Below are 25210 nucleotides of genomic sequence, written 5' to 3'. Positions count from 1 at the left end.
TGCTCTCGTGGACTGGGCACAAGCACGAAGTCTCGCGAGATGTGGTTACAGAACCAAAAGGTGAGATTCGAGTCGGGGTTGTTTTTGACACCCCAATTTCCCCACCCCTCCACTCAACCCCTAAATTGTGTGAACTGTCTTACGTGTAAAAATCAGTGCAACTGGTTATATGTCTAAGATGACCTCTCGCCCGAAATCAGCTGGGATAGTCTCCAGCTAACCTGTAACCCTAATAAAGACCAGCAGGATAGAAAATGGACAGATTATTGGTGGTTATACAATGTATTGTCCAGGACGGACTCAAGAGGCGGCCTTTATACAGTATATCCAGTGTTTCCCAACCTTTACTGAGCCAAGGCACATATTCTATAGTCGAACGTTATCGGTACACCATCAAACAAAATTGTCACACTTTGTGTCAAGGAATTGCACTCTCTCCCATTAGGGTAAGACCTTCTCCAGAATGATGGAAGAGGCAATGACTTTAAACAGATACCTTCAAATATTACAATATTTTATTCATGCGTCACTCAAAACATTGATTTTTACAACAGAATCGGATTCACTGACACCACGGATGTCCATTGTTTTGAGAAAAAAAAAAAAGTAAGTGCATCATGCTGAAAAATAACACAGCAAAGAGTCATTATTTTAAAACAAATATATTCGGTCAACATTTCCACATCATCAAAGGTGTCTTCTGACATCCTTTGGCTAAAATGTGATTTCGGTATATTATGATAAAAACCATTAACACATTGCCAAGAGTATTGTGACATTTGGTTAACAGCTTCTTGTAACCTGACAAATCTCATAGGCACACATTGTGCACAAGTATTCACATCTACTGGATTTGATACACTTGGGTACATCTCTCTGGAACTAATTCACCATATGGAATGCAAGCAAACGCACCTTAATATGTATCCTTACTAAAACTAGCACATTTATACCATACTATAATTCAAGTTATGAGGAATAATAGACAAACAACCCTGTAACTTTGAATGTCAAAAAGGCATACATTTTGCTTCCTGTTAAATAGATGGACCAGCACTGGATATGTAGCATCTTCATGTTTACAATTCAGATTTTATTTGAACCAATCTTCAAGCTAAATAATATTGGCGCTTTTAAATCCTGCATGTAACGTGCAGGATGATAAATACAATAAAGCAGGAGATGACCAAATGTTAGTTGCTTGCTACTCAACCAGGTTTCCTCTATGTACACAACCTCGTTCAGCCAAGTGCAACCTCAAGTTCCTTCATGTGGTCCTTCAGGCATCTTTTGTGTCGTCATCCTGTTTGCGTTCAGTCATCCGGGCACACCGTGGACATGTTGTCGAGTTGTCGTAGTAACAATCCCTAAAGAAAGAAAACCATCTGTTATCCACTGAACATTGATGGCTTTGCGAGTGTTAAATACTCCAACTTGGGCACAATTACTTCAGGTCCAAATGGTTCGAGCAGGCAATTCAAGTTCTTAACTTTATCTTACATAAATCATGTAAATTATTAATATATACATTATAACATAATATATTGATGCCTTGAAATATGAGTGACCAGACAACCGAAAGTCATTGTTCGGCTGATTTTTTTTTTTGCTTTGACTTATGAGCAAAATGTTGGGATATGAGCGCTGTATAGGCGGAGAACTGAATTCACCTCACAACAAGCAGCAGTTTGGCAGATAGTGAACAATATTTTGAAAAAAAAAAAAGATGCTTCAAGCTGTTTTTTTTTTTTTTTTTGCAACTCTCAGTTCAAGTTTATTGTCAAACATAAAATAAATTACATGTTGTGTATTTAAAGGTCCCGTATTTTGCCAAGCCAACTTTGTTATAGTATCTGGGATGTAATATTGGCTCTATGGTGCTTCAGTAAACGTGAAAAATGAATTAAAATCGTCCACGCATTCTGAGATCCAGACGTTTTTCTGCCAAGACACCTCAAATCAGGTCATTAAAATTTGTTGAGCTTATCTACATCACTACCGAAGATCTCCGCCTACCTGTGCGCTCCCGAGCTAGCACTGTCAATATAACAAACACCTGTGTTCTCACAAGTAAGTCTTCTACATGGAGGCAAACTATCAGAGGAAAGGGGGCTTTGCCAAATACGGACAAAGTGGATACAAAACTGGGCCAAACAAATCGCTGTCAAGAGGGGGCTTTTCTGGCCACTCGTATGACAAAACCAAGGTGTTTTTTTTTTTCTCAAATGAAATTTGACACTTTTATACTAAATGTATATATTATATTACCATATATTAAGGCGGCACGGTGGACGACTGGTTAGAGCGTCTGCCTCACAGATCCGAGGACCGGGGTTCAATCCCCGGCCCCGCCTGTGTGGAGTTTGCATGTTCTCCCCGTGCCTGCGTGGGTTTTCTCCGGGCACTCCGGTTTCCTCCCACATCCCAAAAACATGCATTAATTGGGGACTCTAAATTGCCCGTAGGTGTGACTGTCAGTGCGAATGGTTGTTTGTTTGTATGTGCCCTGCAATTAGCTGGCAACGAGTTCAAGGTGTACCCCGCCTCCTGCCCGATGATAGCTGGGATGGACTCCAGCACGCCCGCGACCCTAGTGAGGAGAAGCGGCTCAGAAAATGGATGGATGGATCATATATTAATAACTTTGATACTACAAAATACAGGACCTTTAAAACAATCACACAACTTTGCCTTCCGTTAGCTTAATGCTAACACACAATGCAAAACACCATAGATGCCCGAACGAATATCATCGATTGTCGCAATGTTAAAACCCTTTCAGCAACATATTGGAACACAAATGCTTCATCAACACATGTAGACAGACAATCAACACATGTAGACAGATAATATAATTATACTCAGGTGTATTTTCTTTATACTGTTAAAAAAGTGCATGAATGCAGTTTACAGTCACTTCCAGTAGTTGTTACTCTTTCTAGTCATTTGTTTTAATTGCTGTATTATACTGCCCCAAGTGGCCATATCGCACACACGCGAATAAGTTCAAATGAATCAATCGTGATTCATAAACTGCTTAATTCTTTACATTCTATTTAATTTGTCTTATTACTCTACCTTTTATAAAGTAAATATTATACAGCTCTGTTTTCTTTATTAGACAATACATTACAAACCTTTTTGTTAAGGAGGCTGGAATGGATTAATGGCATTTGCATCCATTTAATTTCGGAAAGACGATTTGAGATGAGTGTTTTGAGTTACGAGCGTGATGTACAAAACAAATCAAACTCGTATCTCAAAGCACCACTTACTTATGGTAATCTTCCAGATCATATACAACGGATATTTCTTTTCTATTCCTAGTTCATACATAAATTCCAGCCAACAGCGACTGCAGCATTGAGTGATTAGTATCATGTAAATAATTCCCTCACTACAATTCAAGAACAGACGTTTTTTTTATTTCAAAATTGGCTGACCGTTGACGACAAACCTGTGGAAGACGGCTGAGCAGTCGTGGCAAACCGAGGTGTGACTGTCAAAAGGGAAGAGGATGTCTCCCTCCTTGCACAGCTCGCACACAAAGCCTTTGGCCTGGCAACGCTGCAGGCACACAAAGACAAAATGGGACTGAATGATTCAGGACTGCTTTCCGCTTACACATCCACTCACCGGCCACTTCTTTAGGTACACCTTAACATAACTGAATTTTAGTACGAGTGCATTAAAAGTGTTCTGACGGTGTCAATCAACTTTGAGCATTATTATCTTTGTAAGGGCAATATATTTGCTGTATTGGCTCTCGTTCGATTTTGCAGGCGTACCTAATATTATTATTGAATAAAAAAAGACAAAGACAGACAATGGTGACACGTGTTTTTTTGTGAGTGCTCACGTCGCAATCCAGCTTGATGTGTTTCGCGAATGTGGTGTGGACTTCTGTGAGGGAGCAGCTCAGTCGGCCACTGGAGATGTCAATCAAATCTTGTAGCGAGTACATGTCATCGTTTTCCACAAAGTGCTGGCGGTCCTGAAGCTAGAACCAGAACCCAAAACAAATCCAGGTTAGTGCATCCTGTGCGCATAGTACGACTGTCTCACAACAAATGCACTCACCATAAAGAATAAAACACACACACACAAATACACGAACGCACATCAAGACCTTTTTCAGGTTTTTTACATCAAGATGGGCATTGGACTTATTTGTGTACAAGTGTGCTCATTTTCCAATTAGAGTTAATATTTTGATGATTTCTGTAAATATTTAGCAGCATGATTGACAGTGATTTGCACATCTGCCTCACGATTCTGTGGTTCAGGGTTATAATCCAGCCTCGATTGAGTTTCAGTTTGCATGTTTTACCAGGTCTTGCGTGGTTCATCCATGTTAGGTTAATCTAGGACTCTATCTAAATTGTCCATAGGTGTAAACGTGAGCGTGAATCTTTGTCTATATGTCCCCTTCGATTGGAAGGCAACCAGTCCAGGGTGTACACTGCCGACTGCCCAGTCAGCTGAGGAAAAGCGCGATAGAAAATGGTTGGATGGGTAGATATATCAATAAAAAATGTGCAACTAATTAAAAAGTAGTAAAATGAGGAGTCAGGACCATTGGGTATGAAGAGATTACCGTTTGACCAACATCTTCTTTTCCCAACTAGATGGTGCTGCTGTACAGGACATGCTACCGAGAGATGACACTGTAGCAGAACTATGCACTGTATGTCAAAGCGAGAAGGAATGTGACTTTGTACCTGAAGTAGAAGTCGAGCCTCCATTGCCTCTTTACAGGTAATAAAATAGGGTTTCATCAGTAGAATATCATGACGCAGTTTCTGTAAACAAAAATCACAAAATCTTTGGTGTTTTTAACGTGCTCTATGACTTGAGAATGAAAATTGTGTTGACTGAAAAGACAAAACATTTCTTAGAAGATATCAGACAAAACTTTTCTTAGTTATCTAAGTTATCGGCCTCCTCAAAAATATGTGGGCCAATTGGTTTGCCCAAAAAAATAATGTCGCATATATTTTAAGTAAACGTCACTGTGTCTAAATAAATTACTGTATTGTGGTAGGACATTCATAGCTAAAAATTAGCACACATTAACCAAGGTTTTATTTTAGAAAACACTGATGAAAATTTTCTTATCTAAAATCTTTGTAAGGCTCAAAACATTTCCTGCCAACTCACTCTTATCTCAACCAGTTCCTCCACAAAGTTAAAGAGGAGCGGGTTGATTTCTTTCAGCTTCAGCACAGGCCGTGACATCATCAGGGCCAGGTAGCGCAGTGAGGATCGACAAACCTGGATGAGGAACAGTCAAGAGTCTGAAAAATATCACACGCACAGTATCACTTTCATAGACTGCCAACACACATCATGTGACTGTCCTTCATCCTTCTGGTGACCCTAGATCAACTTCTTTAAATTGCCAAATGCCTCAGATGAGGCCGTGTAATTCAATTACAAGTAAAAATCATAAATCACAACTGGCTGACTCACTGTTGGTGACACAAGAAAAGCTCTCAATTTGTACTGTACTGTAGATTATTCCTTTATTACATTTGTTTTTGGTGCTCAATCTGCAAGTGCGGACCTCCAGTGATGCCGGTAAGGCGTTACTCCAAAATACCGCCGTTTTGAGTAACGAGGAAAGCACCGCGTTACTTTTCCCGGGAAACTAATTAGACTACAGTTACTTCTTCAAACCAACAATAGTTACTTTAGCATCATCAATGTCAAATTACAAATTTGTAGCAGGTGTTTGGGGGAAAAACAGTCCAGCTGTGCAGGCGCACTTAACAGAGACCGCTCTTTTATTTTTTTTCAACAAATGGAAGAAAGCGATTGGAACGTGATTCTTTATTACACAATGCACAGTGACGGTGCAGTACCATAAAAGTTCAAATAAATGCACAATTTCACTGTCGCCACACTATTTTTGTTATTTTCCTGAGTAAAAAGTGTATTTGATTGTTGTTACTCTTTTATTTACATATTAAGAATCCATTATCCAGTTTTACTGCCGTGTTAAACGCGCAATGCATTGTGGGTTAATTATTCATACCGAAGAGAATGATCATAAATCGGTCATGGAGGGTAAGGACTGATTCACTGAAGGATTTACAATACTTAGCTGAAATAATATTTAGAATGAAAAGTGAGAACTTTCAACTCTGGAGTCCGGACTGTGAGCTGGTTTAACGTTCTGCACGGCTGACGTCACGTAGTAAGTGCTAAGTGTGTGTGTGTGTCATTCACTTTCACGTTTACGTACATCCACACACACACAGTTGCCTTCATGGACCACAATCGGCATTTATCTATCAGTTAAGAGTCTTTAAAGAAATGTACCGAGAATGGTGTGCTTGTTTACGTTGAGGTACTTACTGTACTGTGTTGGAATGTAAAGTCTGATCTAAGTTGCTGATTTAATGTGACTTCAACTACACTAATATTCAAGCTATTAGTTCATGTTGATGACATAATTCTGTAACTTGTGTGGCGTACATTACCAAGTAATGGGTACGGTTAAGCTAATGCTATTATTTTTGTACAGTGGATAAGTGATATTCCAGCCACTCGGCAGCTGCTGAAAGTAACCAAAAAGTTACCTTTTTCTAACTCAGTTACCTCTGAAATCAAGTCATCAGTAAAGTAACTAAGTTACTTTTTCAAGGTAACTGTGGCTACACTGCTGACCTCACCATATACTGTTCTTCTCTTTTATAGAACAGATATGAAGTGCAAAGAAGTATCGGAGGGTACCTTGCGTGGTTCAAACTCCCAGTTGTGGATAACTCGGGCTGGGATGATGGCTGTGTCATTCCAGTGGCACGTGCTGCAGAAATACTGGCCAGTGTAGTCACACTGCCTGGCCTCACTTGGTACACCCCCTACCAGAATGACATGGTTGCATTAAACAAAACTTCCTGACAGTGCACATTGGAGACACTGTTCCACAAGTAAAACAAACAAAATGGAACATTACAGATTGAGGAAGACTTCCTAGAAACACCAATTGACGACAACACAGAATGGGCCCTTGTCCAGATTGGACTCTTGTCCAGACAGTCTTAATTAGATTGAAATCCGGGTTGCTTTCTTTCATGTCAACAGTGTTTATGTGGATTTTAAGAACACTCTTTCCTCTTTAAAATGATGTAATTTGTCAGCACTAAACCCTTTTTGTTTTTTAAATTATAATATGTGGTAATTTGTTCTAGCATGATCATGCTTTGGGGGTGTTTTCCTTCAGCAAGAACTGATATTTTAGTCAAGGTGGAGAGACTTGTGAACAGTTCCAAATGCCAATCGATTACGGGAGAATATACACAGGCATGTGCAAGGAGGATTAAGGTGAAGACACAGCTTACTTTTATGCACCACAGTGGCCCCTAGTATAGTGTACATCCTAATGAAAAAGTCATGATCTGCCATGAGCAAATTATTAGTTAAGAAACAACATGCAATACAACGCAAAAGCACAATTTTACTTTTTGCCAAAGTGAACTGTGAAAAAGGTTATAAAAAAATATTGGACTATGTCGTTTTTGTTCAGAAAAACCAACAACAAAAAACAAAAGGAACCAAATCGGCCTACTGAATACATTATATTCATTAAGAATTTCACTTCAGGGACATATTTGCATGATCTGTTCAACTGGGAATGTAGGCGATTTTATCATAGTTGACCAGCATCATGAGATGATTTAGGCCCGGAATACACATAAAAACAATCAGCTTGTTTTTGTGCCGTTTTATCCTCTTCCCGACGTTCCCGTCGTTCTTTAAGAACATCGCCATTTTACAAGGCTGCCGGCTCCGGCAACCTTCGGGAACACTCGGGAAACATCGGCACGTATGCTGAAGTGTTTCTTTTTCTTCGGTTTTGTGAGATCACATGTTATCACGCGAAACTTCGAGATCAGCGGTGGAATAGAATAGTTTGCTGTGTCTGAAATCACTCCCTAATCACTATATAGTGGTTACGCCAGTTTGTAGTGGTGCCCGAATGCTTAGTGATCAAATTCAGCGGCCTATATAGTGTAGTGGCCAACCGATGGTCACGCACCGTGATATACCATAATACATTGTGTCGTCAGAGAAGAAGTACAAGAATGGCAGGACGAGATGCGTTGTTGACGGATGGAGTTAATTTTTCATATAAGTCTAAGGAACCTGAAGAAAGCTTCAATTGCTGGCATCAATGTGTTGTGCATACTGTATATAATTACAGTATATGAGGTAATATTTCATTTATATGGGTTCACAGTCGTAGAGGCCCTCCGAGGGAAGTCATAACGACGATGTGGTGTCACGCCGGCCTTAGGCCATGATATGATATTGATTGAACAGCACTGTCTAACTTTAAAACAAATTCTTTTAAATTAATAATACAACGTGTCCACAGGCAAAACGGCTTCAGATCAAATGGAAAGAGACTTCTCATTTTATTGAATGAGTGTGTGCCTGAATATTCGCATGGCAATGTATAGTGGATTTAAAAAGTCTACACTCCCCCCTGCTCAAATGCCAGGATGTTGTGATAAAAAAAAAATTCAAATTCTTGGAATTATGGCCAAAAGGTTCAACCTTCACCCTACCGATATTGTAGAACAACGAAGAAGAAGGGAGATAAACAGCTAGTACTTTCCAGACATTCCAGCAGATCTTTCAACTTTACTGTTGGCCTCTTGGCAGCCTCCCTGACATCGTTTGTTCTTGTCTTTTAATAACTTTTTCGGAGAAGTTCAGCTCTTGGAAACATCACTGTTGTGCCATATTTTCTCCACTTGATGATCACTTGATCACGTGTAGACTCTTTATATCCACTGTTTCATTTGAAACATAGCACCTGACAAAATGTTTAGTATCTCTTTATGCACAGTGATTCATCACTGGTGACTTTTAGCCAGTCATCCACTATAACGCTTTTGTTTCCAGATCAGATCATCAGATCTTTCCTCAAGCGAATATAATTTTATTCAGATGATTTCTTACCCTTCTGTCACAATTTACGATTCTTGCTTCCTCCTGTTTATCCGTCAAGGAATAGAATACTGTTTCAAATTTGATGCGGGTGTTGATGTGATGTGATTTCTGTCCAGGGCTCTGAATGCTCGTGGAATCAGCGAGGAAAGACGAACGACCCTGTTGAGTTTTACTAGTCTAGCACTGTGAGAAGACACGAGGGGTGTAAAATAAGTGGGAGGGCCGCCGGTGAAATACCACAACTCTTATCGTAGTACCTACTAAATTGCAGTTCAGACAATATGTCGTCATTCATTATTTACTCACGCTTTCCTTAAATAACCCCACCATTTTGCTTACACTTGACACACATTTTATCATCTTTTGATTTGTAATCTGTGTTGGATTTCCTTCTATAAGAAGTTCTTGTCCTACTCTGTTCAAAGCGAAAAATCTGTATTTTTAGATGTGCTGATATGAAAAATGCACAAACCTCAGGAACCGTCACAGTTGATAGTGTGTAGTACACCAAGTAATCACTGCTTGACAATGAAGAAAATTGGGAAGTGGAGCAAGTAGGTTGCTGAACCAAAAGAATAATTAACGATGATCAATGATTCTCAGTGGTACAGGTACGGCAGGCTCCCAATTTTATTGACGATTATCTTCATATGTTTTTTATTGTTGTATTTATATCTTTTGGCATGATTGGTATTGATGTCAGTGTCACCCTACACTGCAAAGCAAATTTCCCAACTCAGGGACCATACAAATTACTGACTCCAATGGTGTGGAAAAGAATCACTGCCAAAGTACAGTTAAATTGTATTGAACTTTTAAGTTCTTACAAGTTCTTTTAAGTTCAATACACCTCCATTTAAACTTTAAGAGTGATTTGCGTTTAAACATTAACTTAACTAATTTGTATTGAATTGTTATGTGCGAAACACTTTAATATTTGATGAACACTTACTACGGCCTACTAAGCTACTGTATTTTAATGTTGGTCATGATGGTGGTACGTGGAGAGCAAAGTAATTTTTGGAAGTGGTACTTGGTGTAAAACGTTTTGAGAACCGCTGATATAGATTGCTTGTTTTGGCATGGAGTAAAAATTCCAGAAAAATTAAGAAGACCCTTTGAATGCTGTGACTTGATATTAATTTGTATCTTACCTGTGAATTATTTACTGTGCTCTGAGGTAAAGCACAATGCACATTCATACTCACTCAGTGAAATCGGTGCGCGACATTCCGCACAACGATAGTCTTGGCGGTCCAGTCCGATCTCGGGGCAGATGCTGAGCTCGTACTCGGACTGATGGCTGACCTTTGACCTCACACAGGGCTTAGTGATTAGGTTCATACACTTACTATGGCAGCGGTAATAGCAACCTGAAGAAGACAATAAAAGATATGAACGAATAATTGGTGCACTTAGTTGACGCTCCAAAATGAAACACAACTTTATAGGAGAAAGCCGTAACAGTGAGAATGGAATCAAATCTCGAGTATGTGCAATAACTATAATCACCAACCACAGCATTAGGTACACCTTCACAAGCGGACACGATCCCAAACTTAAGAGATGTATGTTATTACAGGTATTTTAAAAAATATATATATTTATTGTAGATGTATTTTACAGCGGTGTAGTGGGAAATTCCAGTGGGGGGAAGGCCTATTACAAACCCCAATTCCAATGAAGTTGGGGCGTTGTGTAAAATGTAAATAAAAACAGAAGACAAATTTATTTGCAAATCCTTTTCAACCTATATTCAATTGAATAGACTACAAAGATAAGAATGCAACGTTCAAACTGATGATTTTATTTTTTTTCCCCAAAATATTCTCTCATTTCGAATTTGATGTCAGCAACATGGGACAGGAATAACAAAAGACTGTGAAAGTTGAAGAATGCTCACAAAACACCTGTTTGGAACATTCCACAGGTAAACAGGTTAATTGGAAACAAGTGAGTGTCATAACTGGGTAGAAAAGAAGCATCCTTGAAACACTTGTCATAGACAAGCAAGGATGGGCAATGTTCATTACTTTGTGAACAACTCCGTGAGCAAATAGTCTAACAGATTAAGAACAATGTTTCTCAACATACAATTACAAGTAATTTAGGGATTTCATCATCTACGGTCCATAATATCTTCAAATGATTCAGACAATCTGGAGAAATCTCTACACGTGAGCAACAATGCCAAAAACTAATATTGAATGCCCGTGACATTACATCCCATCACATTGTCTTGGAAGTGATGTAGATGTTGGGCCAAATTTTGTTTGGGCCAAAAGACAATTTGAGGTGGTTACTCTTGCATATATGACACACATTGCATAGGTGGATTACATGCAAAAAAAGTAAGAACAAGTAAAATTGCACAATGGCCGATGTAAAGCGCAACAGCATATTAAAACAATTTTCGCTATGCAATTGAAAGTACCGATGAATGGTACTAATAGCTGGTATATCAGGACTGTGCAGTGGATTGGGTGCCTCACCTGTGCAGGTGTACCATGTCTGGATGAGGCCCCAGATGATGGTACTACATTTGTCACAGGTTTGTTTGACACTCTTGCTCTTTTCTTTAGAGAATCGGTGCTCTAGAACCATTCTCAGATTAGGCTCATCCTCATCTGGATCCTGATAGGAAATACAGTGCCAAGAACATTATTTGAAAAGTTGCAAAAATTGCAAGCATTGAATGTATAGAAAATACTGTACCTATATTAGTGTCGGTTTGATACATGCATGTGCCTTTAAGAGGTGGAGCCTGACGGTGTGTGACCTTGGTGAGTATTTGTGTGAGTATCTGGGCGTGTGCTGTGGTTGACAGCAGCTCCTGCATGAGTGTGCTTGTGTTTTACTGTACTCCCAGCTTTCAAGAAACAGCTGAAAAGCTTATCGGCGACTATGACTCTTCTTTCCCATTACAGTAAGAGCATTACAGTACGGTACACTAAAAATATATATATATTTTTTTTTTTTCAAAAAACGATCGCTATAAACAGCAGATTTCCACAATACAGTGGACCCCCGCTATTCGCGAGCGAAATGGACCCTGCCGGACTGCAAATAGCAAACATCTGCGGATAATTAGTGCCTGTTATAACAGCAATGAAAAAAAAAAATAAATGTTTAACCCCCCCAATGTTTTTGAATAAGCAGGTATATACCGCAAATCAGCAATTTTGGCATTGGGTCTCTCAAAAAAGGGAAAACTTTATCGTGACTCCACGGTTACCAAACTGCTAATGTTACCACAGTCCCCTCCAAAAGTATTGGAACGGCAAGGCCAATTCCTTTGTTTTTGTTGTACACTTAAGACATTTGGGTTTCAGATCAAAAGATGAATAGGAGACAAAAGTTTAGAATTGCAGCTTTTATTTGACAGTGTTTACATCTAGATGTGTTAAACAACTCAGGACAGAGCACCTTTTGTTTGAAGTCACCCACTTTTCAAGTGAGCAAAGGTATTGGAACAGACATTATTAAAATAAAGTGAATAACATTTAATATTTGGGGGCATAACCCTTAATTACAATAACTCCCTTCAGTCTCCTCAGGAGGTAAAATGCATGCTCGATTGGGTTAAGATCCGGTGATTGACTTGGCCATTTCCCCCCTGATGAAGTCCTTTTGTTGTGTTGGCAGTATGTTTTGGGTCATTGTCTTGTTGCATGATGAAGCTTTCCCCGATTAGTTTGGATGCCTTTTTCTGTAAATTTCCAGACAAAATGGTTTTGTAGACTTCAGAATTAATTAATTCATTCATTGTGAGTTATATCATCAATCAAGACTAGTGAGCCCGTTCCAGAAGCAGCCAGGCAAGCCCGAGGCCATGACATTACCTCCACCATGCTTCACAGATGAGCTTGTGTGTTTTGGATCATAAGCAGATCCTTTCTTTCTCCATACTTTGGCCTTTCCATCACTTTGGTAGAGGTTAATCTTGGTCTCATCCGTCCATAAAACTTTGATCCAAAACAGGCTCATCTCTGTAATTTTTAGCAAAATCCAATCTGGCCTTCTGATTCTTTTTGCTGATGAGTGGATTGCATCCTCTGATATGTATGGCCTGCATATTTCTTTCTTCGAACAGTGGATTGTGATACCTTCACTCCTGCCCTGTGGAGGTTCGCAGTGATGTCACTGACTTGTCTTTGGGTGTCTCTTCAAAGCTCTCAATGTTTCTGTCATCAACTGCTGTTGATACCCTTGGCCGACCTGTTCGATGTCTGTTGCTCAGTACACCAGTAGTTTCTTTCGTTTTTAGAACATTCCAAATTGTTGTATTGGCTTTGCCCAATGTTTGTACAATAGCTCTGATCAATTTTCCATCTTCTCTCAGCTTCAAAACGGTTTGCTTTTCTCCCATAGACAGTTTTCTGGTCTTCATGTTTGCTTACCAGTAAATGCAGTTTTCACAGGTGAAACCCAAAAACAAGCACTATCTAATGTTTAAGCAATCATTCAAAAACGCAAAACCTGAGCAACTAGAAACACCTAGGTCACATGTTCCAATACTTTTGCTCACGTGAAAAGTGGGTGGTTTGAAACAAAAGGTGCTCTGTCCTGAGGTGTTTAACAGATCTCGATGTTAACACCAACAAATAAAAGCTGGAATTCTGAACTTTTGTCTCGTATTCATCTTTTGATCTGAAACCCAAATATTTTCAGTATACAACAACAACAAAGGAATTGACCTTGCTGTTCCAGTACTTTTGGAGGGGACTGTATATTGCACACAAGTCACAGTCAAGGTTTTCGTGTAACAAGGTGCAACATAAATTTAACCAGGTAGTTAAATTTCAACAAACTCCGGGTAACATTAACACACGAACAATAATGATTAACATCCTTATTATGGAAAAAGCATGCCGCAATGCATAGTAGGAACCGAAGAGCAGCCGATCGCAACAAAAGTACACAATAGCTTCTTCTTTTTTTTTTTCTTCTTCTTTCTTCACAAGAACCATTGACAGTTTTTTTGAAGTGAATGAGGTGTTGGGGTCCTGTGTGTTCTCCAGAAACATGGACATATTCAACACCGTTAATAGTGTTACAAACGCATATGGTGGCTTGGACAAGCAGCTGTTGTGAAGGATGGTGGACTTGCTTTGCCAGGCTTCCTTCAACAAAGCAGATTAAACTTTACTGCCCTATACTGTACTGTGATCATACAGTTGAGTGAGATGCCCTATTTTGGGGATTTTGAATGACATGGAGGCCAAATATAGTGCAATATTAAAGCGGATAGTAATGATTTCCGCAACAGACAGATACGTTAAAAAATTCTGGCAAATGACGGGCGAACTGAACAAAATAAAAAGAGCGAGATTGTATTGCCATTCATTCGACCATCCTCCTTGACACGTAATGCCCACAGACATTTGTGTTCAATGAGTTTCACATTTTAATAGCATTTAACAATAATAAGACACAAACGTGCACATTTTACTGTACCATTTCAATGTTTCGAGTTTTACAGCGCTTTACTTGGATGAAGCATCACATATATTGATTACATTCAATATTAAGATGAACTACAGCCATCAGTTTGTTCAACTTGCATTATATATGAGTATGATTGATATCAAAAGAACCAACCTTCAGCTCCTGCAGTTTAAGTCGAAGATGGATCAGTTTCACCACCGTGTCCTTTTGTCTTTCTGAGTGTTCTGGCAGCTCCAAGATCAGCTTCTTGCATTCCTCAATGGCCAGTTTTAACTGCTCTATGTCGTAGGCCACAAATGAACCCTGCGGTCAAAGAATAGAGTGAAAATCGGTGTCTGTAATAAGCTTGTAATGATACACATATCAAAAGCAAAATCCTGACACTTTGTCATCTTTGAAATGGCAGAACAGCGATATGCGCCACGGTGCTACCAAACGTAATTATTATTATCAGAATTAATTTTACTTTAGTTATAATTATTATCAATTTTTTAAAAAAACTACTAGTAAGCCTGAAATTGCAGACCCTCTAAGCTCATTTAGGTCAGCAGTATTGGAGCATTTCAGTTACTGTGGTTCAGAAATCGAGATACGAATTGAATCTTGACTTTGGTGTACTGTCACAATTTTGTTTTGTAAACGCTTAGCAACCAAGTTCATTTGAATATCATACAATATTAACCAAAAACAGAACTGGTTACCACAGGTCTGGAGAAGTGGTCCTCAGCTAGACCAAGATCCATGGTTCCGTCTGAACTTTGGATTCTGGTCCCAGTAAACAGCTGTTGTCTTGTTTCTGCAAAAGCAAGACCATGAGGCACAAAACAAAATGTTACTTACATACATACACATTACTTGTCACTAATATAAATTCTCATCCACTGAATCACCTCTGTAATATTCGAAAAGAAGCAAATGCGTGACTGACTCTACCACTGTGTCATTAAAACCGCTGGTGCTAAACAATTATCTGAACTTTGATCTTCCATCTCTCTGTGTCTTTCACGCCAATATATTGTTACACGCTGTTACGAAATCACTTGACGTTTTACATTTTTCTCCCATGTCCACCATTTGCTTTGTTCCTAAAATGTTAAATACTAATGACATGAATATGAGATTACTTGTGGTGGTATAATATGTCTTCACTGTTTTAGTTTTTAGGAGAGGCTTAATGTGGTTACACGCAAAGGATTTTACTCTAGCTGGTGTTATATTTTTATGGTCTGTAAAAGCTGCTACAAACTATAACCTTAACGAGGATTGGCAATATCCAAAGGTGGATGCAACATTCAACAGAGAAAGAAAATGAAATAAGCACAAGGTTTCATGGAAATGAGTTGTTCCTCCGAACCCTGCGCCCTAAAAACACTGGTCACCGGTGCTCAGGACAGGAGAGGACGTTCGTTTAAGCCTTGCTTGAGGTATGTTCACGTACTTTTAATACGATACGGCTCGCAAGCAGGCAACAAAAACGTTATGTAGCCTATCAAGCTAGAGGTAGCACGAACGGTTGTACGTAAACATGCCGCCGTTCTGTCGAATTATGCTCTAACGTTTCGGTGTGGGTGAAGTAATTAAAAATGAAGTAATTTAATTACAATAAGTTAGCACCCATTATTTCCTTCATGTAATGTTGGTTTGACCTGACTGATTAGAATACACGATCTGACTAGAGCAGTGATTTCCAACCTTATGGAGCCAAGGAACATATTTTACAATTGAAAAATCTCCCGGCACACCAACAAACAAAAATGTCACAAAAAGTGTATACATTAAGTACTGTATTTACTTCCTTCCATCTAATAGAAGACCATTCATTTGTTCTGTCTGTCACTAAGCCTCACTGGCATAAATAGAGGAACAAAGTATTTGTTCCATATATTTGTTCCTCCGTATTTTCATGACCATAAGGCCCACTGAAAAGTCTTAAATTTTCTCCAAAATGGACGGCGCGCCTTATGTGTGCACCGAGTTCCAAAATCTGTAAATGTTGTTGTGTGACTTTGATGCGCGCGCCGCTTGACTGACTAGGAGCATTTCCTGCCGACACGCTGATTTTGTATAGGAAGGCAGACGTGACTGAGGACAGCATGCAGACGTACAAGGGGGAAGGGTGCGCGTGAAAGAGGACACAAAAGGCACGCCCCCAGTAGGTATATATTGGCTAAGGACCTCTGGAAATGGCACCTACGAAGACACGTTTAGGAAGCACAGTTTAAACTGCAAGCTATCAGTTACGCGGAGGAACATGGGAATCGAGCAGCTGCGAGAGACTTCAAGATCAACAAATCCATGGTTCGCAAGTGGATGCCTGGGCTACGGTATCTGCTTTGACTGTTGTCCGAGCTTTCGCGAAAGCCAGCATCATTGCTGAACAGCCCCCCGGCAACGAGACTGACTCCGACAATGACGAGAGGGAATCCGGCATGTTTGATGGCAAATGGCTGTTCACTTCGGCTACAGAAGATGAGGACTTTCATGGATTTATGGATGAGGATTGATCAAAAAATAACGTGAGTACATTGTTAAATACTTTTGTTAAGTAGAATAAAGTACAACCGAACTCACTGTTTACATTGTTAGATACTTCAATAAAGTACAACCGAACTCAGTTTTGCTCCCGCTGCCTTTTTAAAAACATACGGTAGCATGCATGCTTAGCGTATGTTTTAGCATGCATGCATGCTACACTATGTTTTAAGATAGCGTATGTTTTACCATGCCTGCGCCCAATAATATGGTGCGCCTTATCTTCTTTTCCTTTCGGCTTGTCCCTTTAGGGGTCGCCACAGCGTGTGATCCTTTGCCATGTAAGCCTATCTCCTGCATCATCTACAAAGACACAATGTAGCTCCTTCTGACCTTCTCTGTACTTTTCCATCAACATCCTCAAGGCAAATAATGCATCTGTGGTACTCTTTCTAGGCATGAAACCATTCTGTTGCTTGCAAATGCTCACTTCTGTCCTGAGTCTAGCCTCCACTACTCTTTCCCATAACTTCATGGTGTGCCTCATCAACTTTGTTCCTCTATAGTTCCCACAGCTCTGCACATCACCCTTGTTCTTAAAAATGGGCACCAGCATATTTTTCCTCCATTCCTTAGGCATCTTCTCACGCACTAGAATTCTATTGAACAAAAAAATTCCACAGCCACCTCTCCTAGATACTTTCATACCTCCACAGGAATCTCATCAGGACCAACTGCATTTCCATTTTTCATCCTCTTTAATGCCTTTCTAACTTCCCCTTACTAATCATTGCCACTTCCTGGTCCACCACACACTTGCCTCTTCTACTCTCCCTTCTCTCTCATTTTCCTTATTTATCAACTCCTCAAAGTATTCTTTCTATCTAGCTAGAACACTGCTGGCACCAGTCAACATATTTCCATCTCTATCCTTAATCACCCTAACCTGCTGCACATCCTTCCCATCTCTATCCCTCTGTCTGGCCAACCTGTGTAAATCCTTTTCTTCGTCTTTAGTGTCCAACTTTGCATGCAAGTCATCATATGCCTCGTTTGGCCTTTGCCACCTCTACCTTTGCCCTGTGCCGCATCTCAATGTATTCCTTCCGCCTCTCCTCGGTCCTCTCAGTGTCACACTTCTTCTTAGCTAACCTTTTTCCTTGTATGATTTCCCTTACTGTGAGATTCCACCACCAAGTCTCCTTCTCTCCTTTCCTGCCAGAAGATATACCAAGTACTCTACTGCCTGCCTCTCTGATCACCTTGGCTGCAGTGGTCCAGTCTTCTGGAAGCTCTTCCTGTCCACCGAGAGCCTGTCTCACCTCTTCCACAAAAGCTGTACAACACTCGTACTGTCTCAGGTTCTGTGCTCTGCCTTTGTCTTCCTAATCTTCCTCCCCACCACCTGAGTCATTTTAGACATCACCATCCTATCCTGTCTAGCCACACTCTCCCCTCCCACAACCTTACAGTCGGTAACCTCCTTCAGATTACATCGTCTGCACAAGATGTAATCCACCTGCGTGCTTCTTCCTCCGCTCTTGTAGGTCACCCTATGTTCCTGCCTCTTCTGGAAAAAATTGTTCACTACAGCCATTTGCATCCTTTTTGCAAAGTCTACCACCATCTGTCCCTCCAAGTTCCTTTCCTGGATGCCGTACTTACCCATCACTTCTTCATCACCCCTATTTTCTTCACCAACATGTCCATTACAATCTGCACCAATCATGACTATCTCTCAGTCTGGAATGTTCAGAACTACTTCGTCTAGCTCTTTCCAGAATTTCTCTTTCACCTCTAGGTCACATCCTACCTGTGGGGCATAGCCACTAATCACATTACACATAACACCCTCAATTTCAAGTTTCAGTCTCATCACGCGATCTGATACTCTTTTCACCTACAAGACATTCTTAGCCAACTCTTCTTTTAAAATAACCCCGACTCCATTTACACCATGGTAAAATAATAATTTAAACCCTGCCCCTCATCATGTCAACCAACTCCCGAGATTTTCCTGTCATAGTCCCAACATTCAAAGTCCCCACAGTCAGTTCTAGGCTCTGTGCTTTCCTCTCCTCTTTCTGCCGAAGAACCCACTTTCCACCTTTTGTTCTTCTTCGACTTGGACCCACAGTAGCTGAATTTCCACCGGCGCCCTGCAGGCTGACGCCGCTGGTGGCGGACATTGTTAATCCATATAGAAATAGACCCCGTAAGTGGGACTGCGCCTTTTAATACGGTGCACCTTATGGTCGCGAAAATACGGTTAATCTAATTTTTGGAGCAATTAAGCACACAAGTATATACCGTAAATGAACAGGTCATTTAAATAGACACATTCCTCCATTTTGTGATCGGATCGGTTATCGTTGTTTTAAACTCGTTGATCGGTCCCAAAAATTCTGATTGTGTAAAGCATATTTAGAATCAGTTCATTTTGATATCAATCTTCACCAGCTGTTCAGTGAATATGTGATTGCGGCTGCTTTGCTTGAAGTCATTCCTCATGTTGTGACTTTGATGTTGTGTATTATTGTCTACATTTAGTTTAGTTAAAATCTTGTGAGTGATGAAAGATGCACTAATTTTCTCCCCAATTTGTACTTTTGCACCCTTTTTTGTCATGCTAACCCATTTTGGACTGTTTTTCGCCATAACATTCATGGGCATATCGGGAGTATCAGTGCTTGTTGTGTGCACCTTCACTGGTAGCCTCTTTACAACAGCTCTGTTAATTTCTCCCTTTCCACTTTCGAGTTTCCACCCTTTTTGCGTCTTGTTAAGCCGTTTGCACTATTGCGGTGTTTTACCGGTGGTATTTTATTGCGCAGAGATTATCGGCGCTATCTGACCTTCGCCGTTTGTCTACGATAACAAAACCGCGATGAGCTACGCCTGCATGGAGCCGGCCGGCTGACGTCTACTTGGCAAAGAACGCATTCCCCGAGGAGATATGGAAAGAGATGAGAGCCGGCGATAAAGTGAAGCGAGAAAGAGGATTAAATGGGACAGGAGAATTGGCCCCTTCCTTTTGTATGTGTGTTACTCACCAAGGCATGAACTATCAGGTGTTAGAAAACTGCAGCTGTTTGTTTACATTCGAACTGCTCTTGTAGAAAACGTGCGTGATGTCATGCATGCTGGGATAGCGAGATTATAATTTCAGCATCCCGCCCAGAGACATCTATGATTCCAGCCGATGATTTTGGCACCCTCATACTTGTTGTTGGAGACTTCATTGTTGCGGCTCTCTCTCATCTACCAACAGCTTCACACGTGCAACAAGCTGGAATAATACTCTGCACCCCCTATATTCTAAATGACAATGTAACAGGAGCTCTTGTACATTTTAATTGGAAAATATTTGCATTATTTTTTTTTGTATTATTTTAAATATTGTCTTTTATGTTTTATGTACAGCACTTTGTTATAGGTGTGGTTGTTAAACTGCTATAGAAATAAATATGCCGCAATGTCAAAACTAAACACTGGAGTGCACTACAGTATTAAGGACATTATTTAGGAGCAAGTACATCTCAGTACGAATAATATAAGTGATTAGAATTGATTGGAAATACTAATTAAAAGTGGATCACCACTAACCTTTTAGCATATAAACATGAATGGATAGAAAAACATGGGTGCGCATTGTATATGAATAGAAGACTTCTTGATTTTGGGGGGGGGGCACGGGACTCAACTTTGGGGGTGCACATTATAATCGAGGCTGTATTTTACATGGGAAATTATGGTACCTTTTACTTTTTTTACTTAAGTACATTTATAAGTGTGTACTTTTACATGAATAAGGGAGCAGCATCAGTACTTCTACTACTGACAATGTGTGGAATCAATAAATAAATAAATAAAACAGCCAAGCGACATCTGGTATCTAAAAAAAACAAAACACAGTAAGTGGGAACTAAAGGAGTTCTGTGTCATTCATTAATGATTATTAACAGCTATTACTGGTTATGATATACTGTACATCTAAGGGGGGAGAAAAGATCACCAAACATCAGATTTAGTCAAGATGGACAAGGAAATCTTAAACGCAAATGCATATTGACTGGATCTTGCAAAGCAGGCTACAACTGGAACAACACGAATGAGAGATTAACAAAAAGCATTTTTCAAACAAATACTCGTTACCTGCGTACACCTCTGAGCAAAACATTTAAAGAGCAGGCAATGAAGCTGAAAATACCGGCAGCACAGCCTAACTTTTAGTCAAAACGGTTCCAATTCCCTTACTAATGTTGTTTTAACTTGTTCCTGTTATTGAACTAATGCTTGCGTAAGATTTTCATTTCCTCTGGCCAACCAATTGCCTTTGCAACATCCTTAAAAAAAATTATAAACTGATCTCAAATGGGTTATTCACTTTTTATAATCCACTATCCCATGATTTTTTTCCAAAGCAAAACGTTCCCAACTCTTATAATTCCCGGGTGCACAGACTTCCTAGCAAAATGACAAAATAAAGACTGTGACAGTTTTCTCTCCTGCAGTCTAATCGCTGGCTGCATGGAATCATGTCAGCACTTTCATCTGTTTCCCCTCTATGAACGTTCCCTTCCTTTTGGCAAAAAGTAATGTCCAGTGGATCCAGTTAACATGCAAAATATCCATCCATTTTCTTTTCCCGCTTATCCTCAGAAGGGTCGTGGGCTGCTGGAGCCTATCCCTAGCTATCTTTGGGCGGGAGGCGAGGTACACCCTGAACCGGTCGCCAGCCAATTGCAGGGCACATAGAAACAAACAACCATTCGCACTCACATTCACACCTATGCGCAATTTAGAGTCTTCAATTAACCTACCATGCATGTTTTGGGGATCTAAAATCAACATCATTTTATATTATTTCGGATAAACTATTTCTACAATGTTTATTCCAAGACGAAATCATACTGCAACAATTAATTCAACATTCGAGTCTCTGGGCTATACAGAAGCTCAACTGTCACAGAATTAAGAAATAACTAAGGCCTACTAATTCTTGTTGAAATCACCAGCTTGTTATGTAATATTTCCACTTACTTAATTGAGCATTTGATGTTGGTGGAAATTGTACAGCTCTTTTACTTATTGTTCAGTGTTTTTTTTTTTTTTTTTTACTGTAGACCTACTAGGAAGAAAAATACATGGGCCAGAACTATTATCACTGCCAACTCCTATACTAAACTCCAACTCCGGCTAAACGCGGTGCAGAGCCGGTCCTCTATGTCACTAATCCTTGCATCCTTGGCAGCGAATAAGACTACACTTCTAAAATGTGTCATTATCACTAAAGGTGGACGAGCAGAAGCTAATCATGTACACACCGAGCAAGAAGAGAGAACGGAAGGAGAAGAAGTCACGCTACCAGCTAAGCCAACTAGAAATGTAGAGTAGCAAAACACCAGAATAAGTGCTTTGAAAAGCAAATTAGAAAGCAAATGAATATATCGAGAGATAAAATAATACAACAGGAAAACCAGGAATGAATCAGTATGTTATTTCATATGTCAACCAGAAAAAGCCTTACTTGACTGAGTTTTAATTTTTTGTTTTCAGATCTGTACAATTAGTGATGCGGACTTTGTATCGGTCTGTTGTGGTAAAGAAGGAGCGAAGCCAAAAGGCGAAGCTCTCAATTTACCGGCCGATCTATGTTCCTACCCTCAGCTATGGTCACGAGCTGTGGGTCGTGACCGAAAGAACGAGATCCCAGATACAAGCGGCTAAAATGAGTTTCTTCCGCAGGGTGTCCGGGCTCTCCCTTAGAGAGATAGGGTGAGAAGCTCGGTCATCCGGGAGGATCTCAAGAGTAGAGCCGCTGCTCCTCCACATCAAGAGGAGCCAGATGAGGTGTCTGGGGCATCTGATTCGGATGCCTGCGGGACGCCTCCCCGGTGAGGTGTTCCGCGCACATCCCACCGAGAGGAGACCCCGGGGACGACCCAGGACACGCTGGAGAGACTACGTCTTTCGCCTGGCCTGGAAACGCCTCTGGATCCCCCGGAAGAGCTGGATGAAGTGGCTGGGGAGAGGGAAGTCTGGGCGTCCCTGCCTAAGCTACTGCCCCCACGACCTGACCTCGGATAAACGGTAGAAAATGGATGGATGGAGATCTGTACAATTATTGCTCTCCAAATTACATTATCTTGTTGCATGTGTTTGTGTTGTTTTAGGGCCATATCACCCAGCCCTAGACTCAATGAAGTAGGCTTTTGTCATTTATGATTTAATAATAACAATAAATATACAGTAACTTAGAATTAAATTTAGCTCAGTGAACTGAGCGTTTTTGTGTGTGTGTTTTTGTTAGTTTTTTGCTAATAAGCCACAAATAATACAGGTTTTATGATCCAGAAAGATTGAGTTTGGAGCAGATTATTTTTCATTGTTTTTCTAGATCATGACACCTTTTTCTACATTTCCATTTTAACTCTCTGTTAGGTTTCAATTAGATAAATTCATTTGGAACTAATTAAATGTCTTATTTTTGTTGTTGTTGTTGGTTTTTTTGTTTGTTTTTGCATTACTCTCAGATAAACCAAGAAAAGTAACAGTGACCCTCAAGTGAAGTTATAATCCGCACTTGAGAACAGTGAGTCGTGATAAATATTAAATATTACCTTGCTGTGGGGGCGTCCTTCCCCTTTGGGGACCATCGTCTTTCTCTCCTCGATCGAAGGGATTGAGGCGGGTTTGGCGGAATTGTGCCAGTCTCTCGTCATACTCCATTTCATCGGCTACATCTGAGTAAGACAGGACAGAAGATAATGGACATTATAGTGTCATATTACGTCTGCTCAATTTCTCCAGCAGAGGCGCTGGTGATAACTAACCTCAACTAGTTTGCAGCCTGAGCTACATCTGCACTACGACAGCAGCATTATTCTGAGAAACAACAAGCAACACTGGCAAGGAAACAGGAGCTCAAAATAATAACAACAATTATAATAATAATAGCAATACTCTCCCGAAAATAGCTGGGGTAGGCTCCAGCATGCTTGCGACCCTAATGAGGACAAGCGGTATGGAAAATGAATGAATAATAATAATAATAACAATAATAATAATAATTCTTTCAAAAGAGCCAAAGGAACTATGTATGCTTTTACACAATGGAACGACATCCTGCAATTTGATAATTAGAAGTGTGATGTCTTCTTTACACGTCTACGATGTGTAAAATACTTTTCGGACCGCAACAATTGTTTTCAACACAACAGGGAGGGAGACGTGTGAAACTTAAAGATCCCCTTCCATCACAATCCATTTTTATTGCTACTGTTTTATGCTTAGCATGGGTCAAAATGAGTCTGTGACATTAAGTTTGACATCTATGCGCTTTGTCCATTGAAGGCAATAGTCAATCAACGGCAATGAGGCTTGCAAAACGACTGCATCATATTTCTATTTATTTGTGACGTAAAAAGTTAACTCATTATTCAAGTACCTGCCCAGTCAACTCAGCTGACCGGGCAACATTTGCAGGTTTTAAGCGAGCATGTCTCACCCGCTGCCAAGCCATAAAAATACAATCTACTGTACAGTCATATGTTGCGTTTTACAACAATACTCATAATAATTGATGATGTAACAGTGGTTGAAAGAGCAAAAGCTTGTGGTCATTTTCACCAACGATGATCATTACTGTTCCTGTTACCGCCTTTTGCTACAGTGCATGTGTCAAAATATTAGAAACAGCTCCCAGTATGATGCAGTGCATATCGACACCACAACAAATTACACCCAGAATAATAAACATATTGATAAATAATACCCCTCTGACAGTGTCAATCAAAGCCCTTTTATACAGCTCTTATATTTGATCTCATTTAACAAACAAACAAAAAAATGCAATGATCTCGCAACCAGGCCTAAATGTAGGGTGCAGGAAAAGATCAATAATCAAAACATTCGAACTGCACTCCTATTCTTTAAACGAGCTTAGCATATCGGGCAACGAAAAATGATCACTCCAGCAAATGAAATAAACATATCATTACTGATTATCTGTCAAAACCGTCACTGTTTCGAATTATGTAGTTACCATTTAAGGTGAATAAAGGAGATCGTCATAACTCGGAATCGGCTCATCAGTGCATGTCAACAAGCGACACAGCTAACAGTCATGTTTTCATGCTAGATCGCTAGCTCATTAAACGGGAGGCAGTGACCTAGTATTAGTTCAGCTAGTTTCGATCTTACTTGTCATTCAGTCGGCACCACTTATTTGCGTTTAATGTTCGACGCGTGTGGGGATTAATGAGTAGTTCTGCTCGTAAATTTGTGTCATCACCAAAACAGCCAAAGCCTTGATGAAACTTGA

The 25210-nt window shown here is 40.1% G+C and overlaps 1 protein-coding gene across 3 annotated transcripts; it reads right to left on the bottom strand.

Moving 5' to 3' along the window:
• Positions 1-527: 527 nt before the first annotated feature.
• Positions 528-25210, bottom strand: def8 (differentially expressed in FDCP 8 homolog). 3 transcript variants are annotated; one of them, XM_061665815.1, is made up of 12 exons: positions 25090-25210; positions 23508-23630; positions 15114-15208; positions 14566-14715; positions 11457-11598; positions 10173-10337; positions 6739-6866; positions 5161-5274; positions 4722-4802; positions 3860-4000; positions 3444-3567; positions 528-1367 (listed from the first exon to the last, which is right to left on the bottom strand). In XM_061665815.1, the coding sequence occupies exons 1-12, from the start codon at positions 25094-25096 to the stop codon at positions 1318-1320; spliced, it is 1320 nt and encodes a 439-aa protein (XP_061521799.1). In that variant the 5' UTR covers positions 25097-25210; the 3' UTR covers positions 528-1317. The 3 variants fall into 3 exon arrangements, with proteins under 3 accessions (XP_061521799.1, XP_061521781.1, XP_061521791.1); XM_061665797.1 differs by having other exon boundaries at positions 3458-3567; XM_061665807.1 differs by lacking the exon at positions 25090-25210 and adding an exon at positions 24932-25083 and having other exon boundaries at positions 3458-3567.

Source organism: Phycodurus eques, chromosome 2 (genome assembly GCF_024500275.1).
Source record: "Phycodurus eques isolate BA_2022a chromosome 2, UOR_Pequ_1.1, whole genome shotgun sequence".
Lineage (NCBI taxonomy): Eukaryota > Metazoa > Chordata > Actinopteri > Syngnathiformes > Syngnathidae > Phycodurus > Phycodurus eques.
Note: the sequence above shows the minus strand (reverse complement) of the source record. Positions and strands in the feature narration are given on the sequence as shown.

Coding starts and splice junctions, on each gene's coding strand:
- def8 (XM_061665797.1), bottom strand. Junction 11,599..14,565: donor TTAAACTGCAGGAGCTGAAG/GTTGGTTCTTTT, acceptor ATTTCCTATCAG/GATCCAGATGAGGATGAGCC. Junction 3,568..3,859: donor ACATCAAGCTGGATTGCGAC/GTGAGCACTCAC, acceptor GTGTGCCTGCAG/CGTTGCCAGGCCAAAGGCTT.